General features: G+C 36.6%; 2 protein-coding genes across 2 annotated transcripts; one reads left to right on the top strand and one right to left on the bottom strand.

Annotated features, from left to right (window-relative positions):
• Window positions 1-12,999: 12,999 nt before the first annotated feature.
• LOC133753578 (actin-related protein T1-like) lies at window positions 13,000-14,139 on the bottom strand. The gene has a single exon (XM_062184278.1). The coding sequence runs from the start codon at window positions 14,137-14,139 to the stop codon at window positions 13,000-13,002; it is 1,140 nt and encodes a 379-aa protein (XP_062040262.1).
• Window positions 14,140-17,331: 3,192 nt separating this feature from the next.
• LOC133753070 (eukaryotic translation initiation factor 5B-like) lies at window positions 17,332-18,749 on the top strand. The gene has a single exon (XM_062183446.1). The coding sequence runs from the start codon at window positions 17,854-17,856 to the stop codon at window positions 18,460-18,462; it is 609 nt and encodes a 202-aa protein (XP_062039430.1). The 5' UTR covers window positions 17,332-17,853; the 3' UTR covers window positions 18,463-18,749.
• The last annotated feature ends 4,232 nt before the right edge of the window (window positions 18,750-22,981 follow it).

The raw sequence follows: 22,981 nt of genomic DNA, 5'->3' as shown, positions 1-22,981 counted from the left end.
AGCGTCCTGCTCTGCAGAACCTGGTAGGCAGTGGTGGTGCTCAAATGCTGTGTTCCTGCTATGCACATGGTGTTAAAGGTGAAATTTCTGTGGAGATTATTGTGTAACAATAGCTGTGTGTCATCTCTCATGCAGAACATTCTTCTCATTGCTTTTCATTTTACAATAATCTCTGAAGGCTGCACATTTGAATGTGACCAATTGTAGCTAAAATACAAAAGTTCTAATATGCTATATCTACATTATTATTTATTTACATGTATTTTCTAACTTTCACCATGAAGTTTACAATCTCCAGTAATTGATTAGTGTGTTCAACAAATCCTACATTATACTTTTATTACTCTGTCATTATTATAAAATGTTGGTTATTTTTAACCTTCTCTTTAATTGTAATGATGTATTATATGCATATTTCTATGATGTGTTCCATCTGACTTTCTCAGTTTCATCATAAAAACGTCTGGATCTAAAAATTCCAACATTATTAATCTTTGTGGATCTTGCACAGATTTTTTTTTAGGTTCTCACCTTCATAATGCCTTGTTTACCAGCATAAACATTTTTATGATTTATGTATATGTATGAAAGAGGTAGGTAATACCTGATACTTTGGAATTTTATCTGAGGAAATATTTGAGCTTTGAAATTAGCATGAATTTATTCAGAGAGAATGATGATTCGTAATTGCTTCTGCCAGATGTTAAATCATAAATACATGAAATTTCTGTCTTAAGCTCCTTGGACAATGCAGATGACATGTGCTGAGTATAGAAGACATAAAAATTGCTTATGGTTTCAAAAGAGGATTTTTTACCTCTCCATTTTGTATAGGGTTAAATCAGATGACTTTCTTTGTGCTCTGTAGGACTGCTTTGTTCCTCTTTTAATATTTTTATGGTGGGTATATCATTTAAGGGTCTGTGGCTTATAATACAAAGGTTGCAATTTTTTTCCCATATCTGTGAGTAGTGGACATCACCCTATGGTATTTGAGAGTTCATCAAAACAAGTAATTATCCAAGAGGAGTCATCAAACAGTCATTAAACATGGAAAATACATACCACAAAAAATACTATGCATGGATTTCTAATTTTTTCCCCTAAAATTATCTTTTAATTTCATTTTCTATGACATTTTAGAAGTCCTCTCATGCATGAAGATTTCCAGATATCTTTAGGGAAATCTCTGTGTTGTACTCTTACTTCTGTCCATGTTAGTGTTCCCATTTAATTTGTTATCTATGAGAATTTTTATCAATTCAACAAATTTATGTATGAAATATGTGGACATGTATATAGATACATGTATGTATATAAAATACTCAATACTTTATGCAGAATTTTTGACATTCTGTAGCCTGGGTTATGTCAAGATATTTTATTTGTTATTTTGTTGTATGATTTTATAAATATTTATTTAAAATAATACAGGGGCATACAGAGTTGTACCATATCAGACTAACTTATACCACAAAAAATGCACACTATGAAATTCAGGAAACTAGAGAAAACATAGAAAAAAATGTTTCAGTTACTGTAACTAGGCAATTTTAGATTATCATCAATGAGGGAAAGGGAATTAAAGAAGTTATCAAAAAATCATCCTTGTTTTCTACCTTGAAGTACTTTTAAAAATTTGGGGCAGGCAGAATAATCCCAGTGAAATGTTGATTTCTTGAGGCTGATAAAAGTGGGAAGGATAGAGGGAGAATGGGTTTCAAAAATAGGGGAAGTTGGGTGTCCTCTAAAGATCTGACAAGTATGCTAATATTGTTAATAATAAGGGAACTTGGGTGTGGAGTATATGGGGAATCTTGTACAACTCCTCAATTTCAGCTTTGTAAATGTGAGACAATTATGAAATAAAAAGTTAAAAATAAATTGAAATACTGAAAAAACAGGAAAAATAAATAGAATTATGCTTCATTAGGTTCCTTTTTTCAATTTTTTAAAATGTATATAAGGTTGGACCAATTGGGGAGCGGACTTTCAGATGGAAGACTTCTCTCTCTCTGCCTCTCCTCTCTGTGTAACTCTGACTTTCAAATAAATAAATAAATCTTAAAAAAATAAAGTGTATATAAGGTTAACAAGTTTCATGTATTTCATATATACAGATCTAGAAGCATAGTTATACTTCCCACCCTAACCTTCCTCCTGCGCACTCTCCCACCTTCCCTCCTCCTTCCTTTCATATTCATACTTTTAATTTTACAGTGGGATACTTTCAGTTTATTTTATAATCATAAGCTTAACCCTCGACTAAGTAAAGAATTGAACAAGCATTAAGAAAAAAACACGGTTCCTCAACAGTAGAGACAGGGCTATAAACAATAATCAAATCTCAAAATATCAATTTTGCTCCTATACATTTTTTGTACTCTCTAGGTTGCCATAGATCAGGGAAAACATACATATTTGTCTTTTTGGGACTGGCTTATTTCACTAAGTATAATGGTTTCCAGTTGCATCCATTTCGATGCAAAAGACAGGATTTCATTTTTTTTTACCACTGAGTAGTATTCCACAGCACATATATATATATATATATATAATATTTTCTTTATTATAACTGAAGTATTATAATTTCACTTAAAGGTATAATGTGAAATTTGAAACTATATATAGTCAATTCTAGTGCGAATATTGAAGGCAAAACAAAAGAGAGTCAAGGTCTGTTAATAAAAATAAAGTGCTGTACTACAGGAAAAATACTTAAAATGAGAAAGACAAAAGAAATACAAATAAAAGATTGGACAAATAGAAACAAATAAGATGTCTATTTAAACACAACCACATTAATTATTAAATACAATTGGTATAAAATGTCAAACAAAAAGTAGAGATGGCTAGATTGAATGAATATGCAATGTTCAGCTCTGTACCATCTAAAAGAAACACATGTGTCTACATGTGTTTGGTAACAGTTATAAATGAAAGTATGGAAAAGATGCGTTAAGCAAATATTAATCAGAAAATGGTTAAATTAATATAATAATTATTCATCTTTTCGGAAATTCTAAAATAGACAAGGGTGGGCATTTGGTCTAGCAACTAAGACTCCAGTTAAGACACCTGCATCTTATATTGAAGAACCTGGTTTGATTATCAACTCTGGGTCCCAATTCCAGCTTCCTACTAATGCAGATCATGGGAAGCAGCAGGTGTTGGCTCAAGACATTTGAAGACTATTATCGAAAACTCAAACTGACTTCATGACTCGTGGCTTTGACCTGCCCCAGCCCCAGCCACTGTGGGCATTTGGGGAGTGAACCAGTGGATTGGAGCTCTCTAGCTGTCTATTTTTGTTTCTTTATCGCTGTCTCTCTCTGCCTCTCAAATAAATCAATCAATAAAATGGGCAGATCTATTCTTTAGTGATAGATAAGCATCAGTATTTGCCTAGAACTAGGGATATAGGAAAATAACTACAACAATCATGGACAAATTTGAGGAGTGATGAAAATATTACTTATGTTGGTTCTGTTAGTGACTACATGGATGTACAGATTTCTCAAAATTCACTGAATAGATTTACTATATGTGCCTTTATCATTTCAGTGTATTTAAATCACATATAATTCAATTTTATTTTATAAGTAATAAAGGCATATGGTAAAATAGTTCTGAAGTATATAAGAATGGAAAATTCAATAAATTTTACTTTTCCAAACCTCTCATCATGGAATGAAATATTTCCTTTCTCAATCTCTAATCATGGTGTATTACACAGCATATTCTTGAAAAAACCACTTAGCAATGCCACATTTTATCTTGTTCCTTGGATTTTCTATAACTTGTTATGTTTAACTCACTTTTTGTTGTTCTGCCATTTTTATTCTATAGAATCAAACATATGTGGCTAACATTTGTTTGTTTAAAATTTATTATATGACAGGAATTATGCTATGTAATTTAAACACATAATTTTATATTCATTTAAAAATACAAACTAATTTACAATGAAAACTAAAAAAATAAAAATAGCAAAATAAAACAAAAAGAAACTAAATAAACATAAAAAATAGTACAGGAGAAATTTCTAGTATGACATTAATCCTAAAGAGTAAAATGTTTAAATAGTAATAAACTAGGCTAAATAACTAGTCCAAGTTTTTTTTAATATTTATTTTATTTGAAGGGTAGAGTTACAGAGAGAGGGAGAGAGAGAAAGAGAGAGAGAGTATTCTATTCACTGGTTCACTCTCCCAAATGGTCACAAGGACTGGGGCTGGGCCAAGCCAAAGCCAGGAGCCAGGAGCTTCTTCCAGATCTCGCATGTGGGTGCAGGGGCCCAAGGACTTGAATCATCTACCACTGCTTTCTCAGGCACATTAACAGGGAGCTGGATTGGAAGTGGAGCAGCGGAATCAAATCACACCCATGTGGGATGCTGGCGCTGCAGGCCAGGGCTTTAACCTGCTGCACCACAGTGCTAGCTCCTAGTCAAAGATTCTTACCAAGATATTTTTAGGCTAACATTTGTATTGGCAACCACTTCATTTGTAAAATGCATAGCCAACTGCCTCCCTCTCCTTACCTTAAAATAGTCTAATATTAGCTGGCACATGATTTTGAAGGTTAATATGATTATGTAACCCAACATGAAAAATGGGATATGAACAAGATGGTTGTGAAATTCCACACACCTTTCAAAGAAACATGCCACATTTTGTCAAGTTTCCCTTTTCCCATTTACCACTATCTTGAATATGATGACAGAGGGCTGATGAGTTGTTGTGTGCTACAAGATGCAAGTTGAATTTTATATTTTTGGAAGAACCAGATAGAAGCATACTGGGTTCTGTGCATGATTGATCTATGTAATAAACCTAAATATCAACAATAATTTTAAGTAATAAAAATTTTGATATATTTATATCATCCTTTAAAAATCTTTGAGTTAGAACACCCAAACTTGAAATATAACTAGTACAAAATTTGGTATGTAGAAATGAGAGCTTCTTAAACAAGTCCCCCAATATAAACATTTACTAGTATTTTGGAATGGAGAGGACACAGACACCACAAGCTGGAAATTTGGTGACACTAGTTAGACTATGACAAAGCATTCAATGAAATTATTTTTATGGTAATATCTTAAAAGTACCCTGAGTGCCAGCCAAGTTTGTAGCTCTAGATCACGGTCAGTAAAATCTTGCTTGAAGGTCACGTAGTAAATATTTTAGGTCTGTGTAGCATACGGTCTCACAACTGCTCGATCCTGCTGTTTCAGTGCAAAAGCAGCAATAGACAACACAAAATGGGCATGGATATATTCCTATAAAACTTCATTTCCAAAACAGGCAGCCATATTGTATTGATAGTTTGTGAACTTCTGCTCTTGAATATATATACATATATATATTTACATATATATTAATATTACATGAAGATGGTCTCTTAGTGCTTTTTTATTAGGGAATTTTTTAAGCACAGATGAAACTGAGCACCTCTGTACCAAGAATCTATTCTCAGTCTACTGCCTGAAATCTATATTGATGAATACACTCATATTTTGGAGACTTGCATATGGAAAAATGTCAATAACTTAAGCTTACAAAACACAACAGCAAAGTACAACTTGATTAGGGGTCCTGGATTTTGGCTTAAGACTTTCTCAAGCACCTTCTTCTAAGTAGTCTTTCCCAGGAACTCAGAGTCAGAGTCTGACAATTACAGAAACCAATGTTGAGCTATCAGTATTGTATTACCTTTTAAGGAGACCAATCACATACTTGATAATCAATTGATTATAGGAGAATAGGGTTCTGTTCTAGAAAAAGGTAGCAATTTACCTTTATTGAGATTAACATGTACTCTGGAAATAACTTTGCTTTTCTTGCCTAGAGTGCTCAGCTAAAATATAATATAATATAATATAATATAATATAATATAATATAATATATAATATAAATCTCCATGGAATGAGGGGCTCACTTTACAGTAAAAGAAGCATGATAATGAGCACATAGCCTTGAGGTCCTCTAATTATATCAGATATCACACCATATAGAAGTTACCATTTCAATGGTGCATCAGAAAAAAATTTAAATAGTACAGATGAATTATCAGTTTGAAGATAACACCTGGTTAGGATAGGGTATTATCATTTGTAAGACAAAATATATATTAACCCAAATAGCCATTATATGATACTATATTCCCAATAGTTAGACCATTTTGATCCAAGGACCAGGGAACAGTAGGAATAGTCTTACTAATAAATGTTCCCATGACTCACTTGGGAAATTCGTGCTTTGTTTAATCCCTATATTCTGGTTTATAAGAGATTTTGGTGAACATAATGAAGACATCTATACCAGAGTACACAGTAAGAATCCCATCAAATTTAAATCTATGGTTGCCACCAGGTCATTTTGAGATCCTAGTACTAGGCAATCAGCAAAGATAGGAAAGAGTACTATATTTGAAAAGGTCAGTATCCTTGATCATTATGAGTAGGTAAGATTGCTGCTATAAAAATGGTGCAGAAAATCATTTTGCACCACCTGGGTAATCCATCTTTTGGTACTCCCACACAAAGTTTCTATAAATGGGCAAGAAACAGCAACCATGATGTGATAAATACTGAAAGTATCAGTCAAATCACCAAGCAATTAGCCCAGATCAGCAGAAATGCTAGCAAAAAGAGAAAGACAATCCCAAATGAGTGGTGGAGGAGCAAGTTCATAAGTATCAATTATGGCCCTTGGACAAAAGCCTTGAGGTTCTGAGTGAGTGGTACAGTTTGTCCCAATAGCTATCTTTTTGGATATTTTCTCAGAAATTATGACACACCTCTGGATGAAATAATTAAATAAGTGATTCTGGGTGGTACAAAGGTGGATATCAGTGAATGCCATTGGCACCCACCAGTATCTGTTGAGTGGTGTACCCTTTCTTCATCTTCTGTGCAGACTGGTTGAAAAAAGTTAACGCTCGCTTCCTTTTTTCCCAATCTAAAGAAGAGCGTTTCAGTCCATGAGGCTGTACCTCACACCTCCATAAGAGGTTGAATTTGGCCAATGACTGATAGGCATGGAAGAACATGGCCGTTTGTGTCAAGGTGGGTCAAATACTTGAATGTGGCAAAATTTCTGCTTCAGAATTTCCTTTGACATTATACTTAATTTAGTTTCCAATTGAGACCTGAGCTCCTTTTCAGTATTTTTCCTCTCTACTATCCTACTTTCCTATCTCCACTTCTCTTGAAAATCTCTACCAATAAATTACTTGAGAAAGAGTGCTTGTTGTGGATTCTGCTTTTGGGAACCCAAATCCAGATACCGTTAAGATCCAACATGCAAATCTCACTTGACTCCGCTAACCTACATACAATCACTATCTATAAAATTACGTCAATTTTCTCAGCTTTTCCTTATTAATTTTATCTCATATGTATCTGACATTAAACAATACTTTGTTGAGTTTGCCCTATTCTAAAATATTTACAAATGGAATTACAGTATATTTGTTGTCCTGTGACTATTTTTCTTTGATTTTGTATTGAAGACATATTCATATGGATGCAAGTAGCTTGATTTATTTCACAGATATCTGGTATTTATATCATAAATATATTTAAATATATATTTTCTTATTAATAAAAATATGATTTTTTTCCATTTTGGCTATTAATACATTGCTAAGATGAAAGTTCTTGCATTTGTTTTGGGGTACAAATAGGTACGATATTCTCTAGTGAAAATATCCATGTGAGGGATCATTTCATCATAGAATATTAAATTTTTAGCTTAGGTAATGTTCAATTCTTTTCAAAACTGAATGAATGAATTAAACTCTTGTTAGCAACGTAAGAGAACAATCCTTTATACATACATCTGGTAGCACTTAGTCTTGCATGACTCATATTTAAATATTTTGCCAATTTGGTGTATGTGAAATTATATCTAATCCTTGATTTAATGACAGTTTCCTTGAACATTAATAAAGTTTGATATTTTAAATTAATATTTTTCTCACCTGTAAAGTACTTACTTTTTTCTTTTGTCTTATTTTGTGTTCAGTGATTTGTATTTTTCTTAATGAGGCAAAGAATTACTCTGGAGATTATTACCTTGTTGAAAAATTTTCCAAGTTTGTGTTTATATTTTTAGATTTTTTTAAAAAATGGCATATACATGGAAAATGTATAAAATATATAATACAGACTAACATTGTATTGCAACCAAATACTCTCTAACCACTTGAAATTTCGTGATGAGGCACTTTGTCCCTGTGAGGAAATGTAGCACATTCAAATGGCTTATACTGTATACTACTGTGCTTCAGATTGCATTGTTGTACTATAGAGACCTACTTGAAAGCTGAACACCTTTCTGTGTTATGCAATACAATGACTGGAAATGCATCTCCACGTTTGAAATGTACAGTTGTTAGATCCTTAAAAGGCCTATTTCCTGTTATGCATCCTTCTTAGTGGTGAGAGTTACAAGAGTTTATAATGTGTCCTTTAATTTGGAGAGGGTGTCCAGCGTGTTACAGATATCTGGGTCTACCATAATTCCAGAGATGACATAAGACTCTGATTTATTTTAGGGTTTATCTGCCATACTTTTGAAAACATTTACTTTACCAAGGCCTCTAACATATATACCAACTCTTCTTCACATAGTCCAATTAGTAATGACATTAATATACTGAACCAATGCTCTATTATCTAGGATATATAGAAGACTCTTCCTTTTATACTAATCACAGAAGGCAAATAAATTCACTTAAATTTATACCCTATTCCATCCCAAGTGAATTAGAACTTCTTCTAAGGTACCTATTTGGTAAGAATAAAATGAAACAAAACACATTTAATAAATTGGTTACTACAAACCATTGCTTGAGACAATGTTAATTTGCTATAGCAAAATATCACATCTAGGATAGCAGGTGCATTTGGGGAATTTGAGCTTACAGTAGACCACTGTCATATAGAAGCAGTCCAGCTTCTGTAGGGGTTGCAGTAATGAATTAAATGTGTACTATTATCCCAGTATCCTTTTAGCCTTTATATGTAGCACTAATCATTTTCATTTTTCCATACCAGATATATACTATTCCTTTTGACTGATTACCTTGGTTGGTGTGGAGATGAAAAGAAGGTATTTAACATATCTCAAACTACAGATGGCATAAGTGACCGAGGAACTCAGCTGCTGCATCACGGACTGATAATCATATTTGTGCCAAGGTTACACTTTCAAGACTACTACCTGTCAAAATACTTAGTATTGTGGAATACTAAGGCAGGCCTGTTTGGAATACACATGAGATTGCTTTGTAGGCCAGTTTTGACTTCAGGATGTCTCAATATTGCTGAAACTTGCTAAGACTGCATGGTTGTGATGATAAAATAAAATTTTTGAAAGACTGATAAAACATCTACTCCTATTAATGAATTCATGTTAAGCCTTCAAACAATTTTGTATTTTTATAGTATGTATGGCTATCTATTTATAACATAAACTTGAGTTAAATTTATACTGCTAGGATTGAGTGTAAATTTATTTGTAATATAGCTGTTGCTTAATTTCTTCTCCTTCTGCATCTACCATCTTTTATTCTTCATAAATTTATGTTTTTGTTCATCATAAATTTTGGTCAGTGATTGAATTGTTTTATATACATTTATATATTTATTTTGTCTTTTAAAACAAATTTTGTCTTTGTTTATTCTCATTATTCATTCTTCTGTTACATTTCATAGGTTTTTTTTTAAGATTTATTTATTTATTTTAAAGAAAGTGTTTCAGAGAGAGAGAGAGAGAGAGAGAGAGAGAGAGATCCTGCTTTGTTGGTTCACTCCTCAAATTTCCACAACAGCTGGGGCTGAGCTAGGCCAAAGCCAGGAGCCTAGAACTCCATCTGAAGCTCCTGCATAGCTGGCAGAAGCACAAGCACTCAGGCCATCCTCTGGTGCTTTAACAGGGAGCTGGATAGGGAGTGGAATAGCTGGACTCAAACAGGTGCTCATTTGGTATGTTGACATATCTGGTGGTGGCTTAGTCCTCTGCACAACAATGCCAGCAGCACATCTCATTAGTTTCTGATATTCAAGTTCAACTTCCTACTGATTTTTATGGATTTATTCTGTTTCCTTTTCCTAATTTCAACAATTGAATACTTAACTCAGTTGTTTTAGCCTTTTTTACTTATATGAGTATTTAAGACTATATTCCAACATCAGCTCACTAATTCCAACATTAGCTGTAGCTCATCTTTTAATATCTAGTATTTTACCATTCACTTTTAATTTCAATTTCCATTACTCTTTGACATATTAGTTTATAAATGTCTTAATATTTCTAAATGGAGAGATTACACAAACATTTTTAAAAGGTTTTTAGATCACAGTTTATTCAATTTCAACATTAAGGTTCTAAATTTAAGATTTCTCTGACTAGTGAAAAATTATTCAAAGATTTTAAATTCCAACTAGAATCCATGATCTATATTCTTTAGTATTACATAATTCTCATTTCTCATTGTCTACTTTATTTTTCAGTCAATATTTAACCTTAATTCTCATTTACAACATATTCTAATATTAATTATTTCTTTTTACATCATATATATTTATTCTGAGGTTATTTAAACGTGCCTTAATTTAATAGCATAAAATTTTCTCTAGTGGTGGCCTATTGTAAGAAAACAACATTCAGTTATCAGAAATACCAGTTGTTTATGTAAAACCTTTCTTTTTTTAAGATTTATCTATTTATTTGAAAGGCAGAGACACAGAAAGAGAAGGAGAGAGAGAGAGAGAGAGAGAGAGAGAGAGCCAGCTCTTCTGTATGCTGGCTCATTCCCCGAATGGCCACAATGGCAGGGGCTGGGCCGGGTCGAAGCTAGGAGCCAGGAGCCTACTCTGGGTCTCCAACGTGAGCACAGGGGCCCAAGCAATCCCCCACTGCCCTCCCAGGTGCATCAGCAGGGAGCTGGATCAGAAGTGGAACAGCCAGGAATGAAAAGGAAACCACAAGGGATGCCTACTGCAAACAGCTGCTTAACCTTCTATGCCTGTAACATCCTTCTTGGAATGCTTTGATGGTAATGTTTTCCTAGATCCCTCTGAAGGTATCTTTTTTTTTAATATTTCATTTTGTTTTGTTTTTAAGGTATATTTTTTATTTAAAGGCAGAATGATAGAGAAAGAGAGGGAGGGGGAGAGAAAGAGAGAGGGAGAGAGATCAATATTTCATATGCTGTTTCACTCCCCAAATGGGAAAGACAGCCAAGACTGGGCCGGGCTGAAGCCAGGAGCCAGGAACTCCATCTGGATCTCCCAGCTGGGTGGCAGGGACCCAAGGACTTGAGCTACCTGCAGCAGCTTTCCCAGGTGCATTTGTGGAGAGCTGGACTGAAAGCAGAGGAGCCTGGTTGTGGCTTAACCCATTGTGCCACAACGCTATCTTCTGAAGGTATCATTTCACCATCTTCTTGTTACACTGTGGTTTTCATAAGTTATCTGCACACAGAGATGTGTTGCTCAATCAACTCTCTCAAATAAATGTAAAAATAAAAAGACCTGATTTATAGGGTTTGATAATTTTTATGATTGTATTTAAGCTAACAATGTGACATTCCTGAACATGATGTTGGGAAGATATGTTTATTTTGTTCAACAACTTGAATAAAAACTGTGTTGTTTATTCTGTACTCCTCCCACAAATGCTTATAATTATATATAATTATATATTCATTTGCACATGTACATAAAAGTGAGCGTAGATATATAATTATATGAGAAAGTATCATTATTTCTTTACCGAAATATGTGTTGCAAAAATTTTACTGCATTTTCCACTTTTCTGTCAATAGTTGAGGATAATAACATTAAATAATAAAAAATATTTCCTGATGCATAATTGATGCAAGTATTAATTACCATTAACTGTTTTTTAAAGATTTATTTTTATTTATTTGGAAGAGAGAGTTACAGAGAGAGGCAGAGACAGAGAGAGAGGTCTTCCCTCCACTGGTTCACTCCCCAGATGGCTGCAATGGCTGGAGCTGCACCGATCTGAAGCCAGGAGCCAGGAACTTCTTCCCGGTCTCCCACATGGGTGCAGGGGTCCAAGGACTTGGGCCATCTTCTACTGCTTTCCCAGATCATAGCAGAGAGCTGGATCAGAAGAGGAGCAGGCGGGACTAGAACCAGCACCCATATGGGATGCCGGCGCTTCAGGCATTGGCTTTAACCTGCTGCACCACAGCCCAGGCCCCTAATTACCATTAACTATCTTCAGTATTTTACCCCTAACAAAGTGATGCCACAATCATCACTGGAAATATAAAGCAAAACAAAACAATACTGAAAAAACTACCATAATCACTCAACAATTGTTGAAGTATTGATTCTTAATACTCCAACTGGAATCAGAATCTGAGTTTAGAGAACCTTAAACAAATGGTGATTTTTATGCAATACTGCCCCCCACCATCTTTTTAGCTGTCTGATCTCATAACAGCAGAGTCAGAATTCTATTGGACTAATTAAAAGTCAATCCAGTGAGAGGGTTTGTAAGACTCTATGAACAAGATAGTATTTCTGCCTCTTAATTCTCTTCCCCTTTCTATACTTTCACTGGTGGTTCTATCTCTTGGACACAGGTCTATTAAAAACATCTAAAATAAATTTATAATAAAGATTCTATGAACATTACTGAATCATGCTTTTAGCTTTGAGGCTCATGAACCCTTTTACTGTAAATACTGAAGTGTGACCACACCCTTAAAGTAGAACACAAGGCTTTCTGAGGAGGTGCACATGAAAAGAAACATTGCCTAAAATCACTTAAATATGTATGACATAAGTTAGAAATTACTCTGGTACTACAAAAAATAAATCAAAATCTGAAATGGCAAAACAGTTTAATTGAATATTTTGCTGAATTCGTAGGCATGATGTTATCCCCCCCACACACAAGTACTCCTGTAATCTGGCACTTCAACCTGTTCCATGGGTCCAGTGCTCATTAAAAGCATTTTCTCTGAACCACAGATCGCCCTAACTCCTTGAATTCTGCAGCAGTGACCCACATCTGCTTGAATGTGCTCAGAGACGTCATAACAGATGCACCGATCCATGCAGAGAAACATCTATCAGGAGAAGCTGTGATCTTGATGGGGTTCCCTTCAAAAGCTAGTGGTTCCAGTTCCTTCATAAGTCTTTCCTCCAGTCCCTGGAAGAGAGTGGTGCCACCACACAGCACAATATCTGCAAACAGGTTCTTCTGGATGTCAGTGTCACACTTCATGATGCTGCTGGAAACCATTTCTGAGAGTCCCGGGCTGTTGATGCCCAGCTGATCCGGTGAAAAAAGAACCTCTGGCACCTTGGTCATACTGTCCCCAATGGAGATGACATGACCATCTGGAAGTATGTATTCTCTCGGAGGTGTGTATTCCTCCACCCTCTTGCATAGCTCTTTATTTGATCCCAAGGTGATGTAACACATACTCTCCTTGATCTCATCCACCACTGCTTTGTTGAATATACAAGGGAAGATGCACTTGCTTGCAAGGAGGAGTCGGGTGAGATGGTCGGTGATGTCTCTTCCTGCCACACAGAGCTTGGTGACTGCATGAGGCAGAGCATAACCCTCAAAGATGGGAACAGTGCAAGTAAGTCCTTCGCCACTGTCTATCACAAGGCCGGTGACACAGGCATAGGCATAAAGAGCTATTGCTGCATGGTTGGCCAGGTAAAAGGCTGGGACATCGAATTTCTCAAACATGGTTTCTGCAATTCGTTCTCGAGTTTCTCTTGGGTTCAAGGAGGGCTCAGTCATGATTACAGGCTGCTCATTTGGTTTTACTCTCAGCTCTACTTCAAAAAGATGGTTCCAAAGTTTCTCCATATCATCCCACCCTGTAACCTGCCCACGTTCTATGGGGCGGTGTAAATACAGGGAACCATATTTGTCTAGAGCTTCATCACCCACAAAGTACTTGATTCGATTGCTTCTTGCAGATGGTAAGTTAAATTTAGGATGCCCCACGACTGAGCTGACAACATGACGGGGTCCAATATCTCCAGATAATCCCACTTTACAGAGGCCTGAACCATTGTCAATAACTACAGCAGGGACATCTAACAAATGTGGATTAAACATGTCTTTACCTGGTCTTCTAGACTTCACCAAAATGAAGAAAGATCAGTTGGACCTCTTTAAGAGACAGCAGTTACTTCTGATGGTTTGAAAATTGCAGGATTCCCAAGTGCTCTGGTTGTTGCCCAGTTGGAGCTGGCAGGCTCTTGCCAATCCACCAGAACACCCCGTCCTTAACCCATGAATCTTGTCTACTTTCTGGTGGCTCAAGGCCTGTGGAGATAAATTCAAGGCTGGCTGCCCTGTGTGTAACAATCTCACCATAGCAACAGTTGCCCTGGATAAACATCAGTGGGGGAGGGGCTGGATCTCAAATACTAGGGCTCTCTAATTTGTGAGATATTTAGTAGGGTAAGGCAAACCATATCTACAGACATCTTTAATAAACACATGAACTCCATACAGATGCCAACATTTAGAATAAAGTGAAGCCATGGACTTGTCCCAGAGAAATTCCTTCTGTGTTGGGCTGAGCGGCTCTATGTGGAATGTCAAAATTACCCTTCCTTTTACTAAGAGAAGGAATTAAGCCCCCATCACAGAATCAAGTTGGAGAGGAAATGCCTGTAATCCCCTTGAACAGTGGTTTTTTTTTTAATTTCCCCTTATATTTGCTTTCTTGTTTTCAATAGCTTTATATGAGATAAATTATATGTATCTTGTGAGTCATCCATTAAAATGTATAATTCCATGTTCTTAGTATATTCTCTGATATCTGAAAATGGTAGAATAGTTTAGAATATTTTTCTACCTCAAAAAGAAACCCAGTACCCTTCATCTATCACTCTCCTCTTTAGACCATACACGTTAGCTCCCACAGAAAATATTTGTCTCTATATATCTATCTTTTCTGACACTTTTCATATAAATGACATCATATAATATGTGGTTCATTGTGTGTGACCAACATTCACTCTAAATATTCCTTCAAAGTGCAACTATTTGGATGTAACACATTTTCTGCATCAGTCAGTTGATCGGATTGTTTGCATTTACATTCCCATTGTTGGATAGTTCCTGTTTCACATGATCCTCAACACTATTGTTTCACACTCCAAGATGTTGTGTAGGGTAAAACTTTTGATATGACCCCAAAGCACAGGCAACGAAAACTAAACTAAACACAAGGGACTATGTCAAACTCAGAAGCTTTTGCGTAGCAATGGAATTGATAGAATGAAGAGACATCCAATAGAATGGGAGAACATACTTGAAAACCACCTACCCAGGAAAAGATTAATATACTAATATATCAGCAACATTAAAAACTAAACAATAATAAAACAACCAATCCAGTTGTGAAATGGGCAAAGTACTTCAATAATACTCAAAAGAAGAAATATAAACAGCCAACAAACATGAAAAAATGTTCAACATCACTAGCCATCACAGAAAAGCAAATCAAAACCACAATGAGATAACACTTCACTCCTGTCAGAATGGTTAAACTCTAAAAAACAAAGTAGAAAATTCTGGCAAGGATATGAAGAAAAGTGAACATTTATAAACTATTGGTGGAAATATAAATTAGTACACCCACCGTGGAAAACCATGTGGAGATTTCTTAAAAAGGTAGAAATAGAATTGCTATATGATCCAGCAATCCAACTACTGGGTACATACCCAAAAGACTTGAACACAACAAATCAAAGAGATACCTCCGCCACCATGTTTATAGAAGCACCAGGATGTAGCACCCACAGGCAGCTGGCTCTGGGAATGTTTCTACTCTTTCCATGGATAGGACAGGCTATCAGGGTTGAACGGATCCTTTGTAACACGTGACTGTGGAGGCCAAGTGTACCAAGGCTGTGGGAACTCTGTTACTGCACAAAAAGTTGCAGGGTGTAAATGGGACTCTGGGCAATCATTGTGTGCTGCACCAGAGGCTCAGAGTTCCTTGATTGCCTGGGGTGGATCATGGCAGCAGGATCTATGCAAACACTTAGGATTGCAGAGATTCTTTGCACAGTTCAAGTGGCAGCATGGGTGAGAGTTGCACCCACTATGGGCTAACCCTGAGAATTGATCACGTTGGAAGAGAGGCAAGGGTGTGATTATGCCAACAAAGGTGATCATACCCTCTCCCCTGATGATAAGAGTGGAGATATGCCACATCCAACTTGGGTGTCACTCTGGATACTCACTCCATCCTGGAGCAGTGACCAGAGCTCCCTGGCTACACTCAATACACACCTCAGGTTATTCACTGAAAGAGCAGACACTCCACTAAACTACAGAGTCACAGTTCAAATATAAAAGCCCTCAGAGGATAAAACCAAAAAGTATTTCCACAAATGCCTAAAAATAAACACAAGAATTCAAGAAACAAGAATAAGGAACACAACATAACTCTTCTAAAGGAACACAAAACACTTTAATATTAGAATGTGAAAAGGAAGTGATTGATAAAATGCCTGAAAAGGAATCAAAAGAAAAATCATAAGATTCCTCAGAAGCAATAAGAAGCAAATTTACAAGTCAAAGAAATCCATACATGATGTGGAAGAAAAACTTTCCCATGAAATTGATTTTGAAGAGAAATCAAACTGAAATATTAGAAATGCAGAATTGATCCAAAGCCAGGAGCCAGGTGCTTCTGCTGGTCTCCCATGTGGGTGCAGGGTCCAAGGACTTGGGACATTGGAGGGTGAACCAACGGCAAAAAGGAAGACCTTTCTCTCAGTCTCTCTCTCTCACTATACACTCTGCCTGTCAAAAAAAAAGAAGAACAAATGAAGAATTGAATAGATTAAATAAAGAATGTTGTGGAAAGCCTTAACAACAGTCTTGGAGAGGCATCAGAAAAATATCCAAGCTAGAATACCAATCTTTGGAAATATCTCAGTAAGATCAGAAAAAGGAAGGAGAAATTAGAAAAATTAAAAAGTGTTGAGTGAATTAAGCCAGTCCCAAAGAGACAAATATCATTTGTTTTCCCTGATCGGTGACAACTGAGCACCAAAGGGGAAACCTGTTGAAGTGAAATGGACACTATAAGAAACAATGACCTGATCAGCTCTTGCCCTGACTCTAGATGTAAAATGTAATACTTTATCATTTTTAGTATTTTTTGTTGTTGTTGTTGTTGTTCTAGTACCAGTGGTTGAACTCTGTAATTAACACACAATTATCCTTAGGTGTTTAAATTTTAACTGAAAAGTGATCCCTGTTAAATATAAGAGTGAGCAGACCATGTTGAGCAAGAGGCTTGCACACTGTGAAGAGCTGAGAGCACAGGTGATGGAGGTTAAAGCTCTCCCCGGAATGGGCACCACTATAGATATCATACTGATTAATGGCCGTTTGAAGGAAGGAGATACCATCATTGTTCCTGGAGTAGAAGGACCCATTGTTACTCAGATTCGAGGCCTCTTGTTACCACCTCCTATGAAGGAATTATGAGTGAAGAACCAGTATGAAAAGCATAAAGAAGTAGAAGCAACTCAGGGAGTAAAAACTCTTGGAAAAGACCTGGAGAAAACACTGGCTGGCTTACCTCTCCTTGTGGCGTATAAGGAAGATGAAATTCCTGTTCTTAAAGATGAATTGATCCATGAATTAAAGCAGACACTAAATGCTATCAAATTAGAGGAAAAAGGAGTTTACGTCCAGGCATCTACACTGGGTTCTCTGGAAGCTCTACTTGAGTTTCTCAAGACATCAGAAGTGCCCTATGCAGGAATTAACATTGGTCCAGTCCATAAGAAAGATGTTATGAAGGCTTCAGTGATGTTGGAACACGATCCACAGTATGCAGTAATTTTGGCCTTTGGTGTGAGAATTGAACGGGATGCACAAGAAATGGCTGATAGTTTAGGAGTTAGGATCTTTAGTGCAGAAATTATTTATCACTTATTTGATGCCTTTACAAAATACAGACAAGACTACAAGAAACAGAAACAAGAAGAATTTAAGCACATAGCAGTATTTCCCTGCAAGATGAAAATCCTCCCTCAGTACATTTTCAATTCTCGAGACCCAATAGTGATGGGGGTGACTGTGGAAGCAGGGCAGGTAAAACAAGGGACACCCATGTGCGTCCCAAGCAAAAACTTTGTTGACATTGGAATAGTAACAAGCATTGAAGTAAACCATAAACAAGTAGATGTTGCAAAGAAAGGACAGGAAGTCTGTGTCAAAATAGAACCTATCCCCGGGGAATCTCCCAAGATGTTTGGGAGACACTTTGAAGCTACGGACATTCTTGTCAGTAAGATCAGCCGGCAGTCCATTGATGCACTCAAAGACTGGTTCAGAGATGAAATGCAGAATAGTGATTGGCAGCTTATTGTGGAACTGAAGAAAGTTTTTGAAATCATCTAATTTTTCCACGTGGGGCAGAAATTGTTGTAATAGCATCAACAAAATGAGACAAAAAATGGAACAGATGTATCTGAACATGGACAGACTGGTATGGAAGGAAAAAAAAATAGGTGTATAAAATGTTTTCCATGAGAAACCAAGAAACTTACACTGGTTTGACAGTGGTCAATTACATGTCCCCACAGTTCCAATGTGCCTGTTCCCGCACCCCCTCCTTGCCCTACCCTCTCTACTTGGCTGCTGTTTTAAAGTTTGCCCTTCCCCAGATTTGGATTTTTATTACAAATCTAAAGCTCTTTCACTTTTATACTGATTAAATCAGTACTGCAGTATTTGATTAAAAAAATATAAGAGTGAGAATAAGAGAGGGAAGAGATGTACAATTTGGGACATGCTCAATCGGACTTGCCACAAATGGTGGATTTAGAAATGTAACAGGGGATTCCAATTAAATCCCATCAAGGTGGCATGTACCAATGCCATCTCACTACTCCAAGTGATCAATTTCAGTTCAAAATTGATGACTCTGATAGGTCCAAGAGTCAAAGGGATCACACAAACAAGACAAGTGTCTACTAATACTAACTGATAGAATCAAAAAGGGAGAGAAAGATCCAACATGGGAAGCAGGATACACAGCAGACTCATAGAATGGCAGACGTCCTAAACAACACTCTGGCCTCAGAATCAGCCCTTAAGGCATTCGGATCTGGCTGAAGAGCCCACGAGAGTATTGTAGGCATGGAAAGCCAAGATACCAGGGAAAAGAAAAAAAAGAAGAAGACCTAAAGGAAAGATCTCTGTGAGTGAGATCCCAGTGGAAAGAACGGGGCCATCAAAGAAGGCGGTACCTTTCTCTGAAGGGAGGATTGAACTTCCACTTTGACTATGAGCCTATCGCAATAAGATCAAAGTCAGCGAACTCTAAAGGCTTCCATAGGCCTGGCAACTCATGACTAGAGCCTAGGGAGATTACTGACGCCATGAACAGGAGTGTCAAATTGTTAAGTCAGCAACAGGAGTCACTGTGTACTTACATCCCATGTGGGATCTGTCCTTAATGTGTTGTCTAATGTGCAGTGATGCTATAATTAGTACTGAAACAGTATTTTTACACTTTGTGTTTCTGCGTGGGTACAAACTGATGAGATCTTTACTAATTATATACTGAATCGATCTTCTCTATATATAAAGATAATTGGAAATGAAAAAAAAAAAAACCCTGGTGTTAAATTGGAAATGGCATAGAAAATTAATTAATTTTTTTTAAAAAATATTATGTAGGATCTCTGTCTTTAATGTGCTGTACACTCTTATTTAATGCTATAACTAGTACTCCAACAGTATTTTTTTCACTTTGTGTTGTTATATGGGGCAAACTGTTGAAATCTTTACCTAATATATACTAAACTGATCTTCTGTATATAAAGAGAATTGAAAATGAATCTTGATGTGAATGGAAGGGGAGAGGGAGCGGGAAAGGGGAGGGTTGCGGGTGGGAGGGAAGTTATGGGTGGGGGGAAGCCATTGTAACCCACAAGATGTACTTTGGAAATTTATATTCATTAAATAAAAGTTTAATAAATGAAAAAAAAGAAAAGAAAAGCAAAAAAAAAAAAAAACAGTGTTGCACATTTATGAGATACTATAAAATGGCCTAACAAATGGGTCTTAGCAGGTCGTGAAGTTGCAGAAATGAGAGAATGGATTAGAATAATTATTCAGTGAAATAATTACAGAAAACTTCACTAATTTGGGGAAAGAAAGGCATGCTCAAGCACATTAGGCACATCGAACTCCTAGTAGACGTGACCAGCAGATATCTTCACCACAAGACATTGTAGTCAAACTTTCAACAGCAAAACATAAAGACTCTAAATATTGCATGAGGGAAATGCCAGATTAACTTCAGGAGGGTCCCCAGTTAGACTCACAACTAACTATCAGAAACCCTACAGGCTAAGGAGACAATGGAGAGACGAAGTCCAAGTCCTAAAAGAAGAAAATAACTGCTAACCCAGAATACTGTACCCTGCAAAGCTCTCTTTCATGAATGTAGTTTAAATAAAGACCTTCCATAATAAACAGAAATTGAAATAATTTGTCATCACTCATTCAGACTTATAAATGATGCTTAAAAATGTGCTACACAAAGAAACTCAGAAAGATAGTCGCAATCATGAAAAAAAATGTGAAGGCAAACAAAACCAGCTGGAAGTACAAAATCCAAAGTAAACAATATTTTTTATGGAAAATGGCAGGGGCAAGTCCTTACTTATCAATAATAACCTTGAATGTAAATGGCCTAAATTCTCCAACTAAATGATAGAGATTGTCTGAATGGATTAAAAAACCGAGACCCATCTATTTGCTGCCTAGTAGAAACACAGCCCACCAAAAAAGATACATGTTGACTGAAAGTGAAAGGATGGAAAAAGATATTTTATGCTAACAGAAAGCAGAAATGAGCACATGTAGCCATCATACTATTAGTCAAAATAGAATTTAACAGAAAACTCTTAAAAGAAGGATCAATTCAAGAGGAAGATGTGACAATAATAAATGTATATGCACCCAACGCCAGGTTGCCCAGCTATTTGAATTGTTAATGGATTTAAAGGGAGACAGAATCTCTAATACAATAGTAAATTGCGACTTCAACATCCCACTTTATTAATGGACAAATCACCTAGCAGAAAATCAAAAAGAAACAACAAAGGTAATCTACACTATGGACCAAAATTACTTAAGTGATATCTACAGAGATTTCACCCCAATTTTTCAGAAATACACATTCTCATCAGTGCATGGAACTTTCTATAGGGTAGACCATATGCTAGGCCATAAAACAAGTCTCAGAAAATTGCAAAAAAAAAAAACCCAAAACCCTGAAATCACACCATGCATCTTTTCTGACCACAGTATAATGAGGCTGGAAATCAACAACTCAAGCATCTCTAGATCATATGCAAGCACAACGAGACCGAACAACTTGATCTTAAATGAACAGTGGGATTGAAGAAATCAAAATGGAAAAAAAATTATATGAGTGAATAAAGATGACAATAAAATATATCAAAACTTTTGGGATACAACAAAAATAGTGTTATAGGCAAGGTTATAGCAATTGGTGCCTGCATTAAAAATTGAGCAATGAATATATCTAAAGCACCTAGAAAAACAGCAAACCAAACCAGAAGTTAGTAGGAGGAAAGAATTAATGAAAATTAGAGCAGAAATAAACAAAGCTTAAACAAAAAATACAAAGGATCAGTGAAAGGAACAGCTGCTTTTTGAAAAAAAATAATCTACCATGGGCACAACTAACAAAAAAGAGGGAGAAGACACAAATTAATAAGACCAGTGATGCAAAAGGATATATAAAAGGGCATCCAAGATAGCGGAATATGGAGTGAGCTTACTGTTCTAGTCTAAGGAACGATAGTTTAAAAAAAGCGGAGTGCAGTCTTAGGAGTTAGGGAGAAAAATAGCAGAGGAAACTTCATGCAAATTAAAAGGACACTGTGGACTTCCATGGAGGATGCGGATGTGTACAACTAAGGACCCCAGCAGCCAAGAGCCTCATCACCAGCTTTGAAGGTGAGAGCAGACTGAAGCAGCCCAAGCCACTGGTGATAAAGCTGCAGGAAGAGCCTGGCAGGAGTCCAGCTTGGAGCCCTGTGGGGGACAGTGTACCTGACAAACTAGAGGAGAAAAAAGGGGACATGTTTCTCTCTCCCCAAGCATCCTGCACCAGCATCCTGTAACAAGCTGAGAGAGGCTGGGCTGGGCATCAATTGGACATACATAACAGCTGGGCCAGCTCATGTCCTCACACCTAACAACCAGCCAACGGGACATGCCTGAGTCTGGCTGGGAGAACTGATAGGGGGCTGGGTGCTCATGACTGTGAGCGGCATGTGTGCTGGGACTTGTAGAACACTGTGGTTGTGTGGGAGGGCGTAGGGTGTGGCTGGGACTCTGGGCAGTCACTGTGGGCAGTTCCACACACTCAGAGTTTCCCAAATCCCTGGTGAGAGTCATTTCTGTGAGATCTGTGCTCACACCAAGGACTACAAAGATCCTTCGGTTGCTGGGGTATCCCCAGTGAGCACTGTGCCCACTGGGGCTGGTGCCAAGGCACTGTACTCCTTTGAGGAGAGGAAAAGAGCATAAGACCATGCAAATAGAGTAGAACAAATCTCCAATCTGATAAAAAAAAAGAGATCTATCATGCCCAGGAGTATGTCACCTTGTACACTCCCATCAACCAGGAGCACTGAAAAGAGCACTATGGACACACCCACCACACACTTCTGAGTATTCACAGAAAAAGTGGAAACCCTACTAAGTCACAGAGGCATAGTCTAATGATAAAGCCATCACAGGGAAAAAACAAAACAAAACAAAAATAAACCAACAAGTATCTCTATAAATGCTGAATAATAAACACAGAAATTCAAGAAACGGAAATAAGGAAGACAACTTGACTCTCCAAAAAGAAGACATAACTTCAATA

Source organism: Lepus europaeus, chromosome X (genome assembly GCF_033115175.1).
Source record: "Lepus europaeus isolate LE1 chromosome X, mLepTim1.pri, whole genome shotgun sequence".
Classification (NCBI taxonomy): domain Eukaryota; kingdom Metazoa; phylum Chordata; class Mammalia; order Lagomorpha; family Leporidae; genus Lepus; species Lepus europaeus.
The sequence above is the reverse complement of the archived record's forward strand: the minus strand, read 5'-3'. Positions and strand labels throughout refer to the sequence as shown.

What these genes read in the sequence shown, in the direction of transcription:
- LOC133753070 (XM_062183446.1), top strand. Translation starts at nt 17,854, where the DNA reads ATGAAGGCTTCAGTGATGTTGGAACACGATCCACAGTATGCAGTAATT.
- LOC133753578 (XM_062184278.1), bottom strand. Translation starts at nt 14,139, where the DNA reads ATGTTTAATCCACATTTGTTAGATGTCCCTGCTGTAGTTATTGACAAT.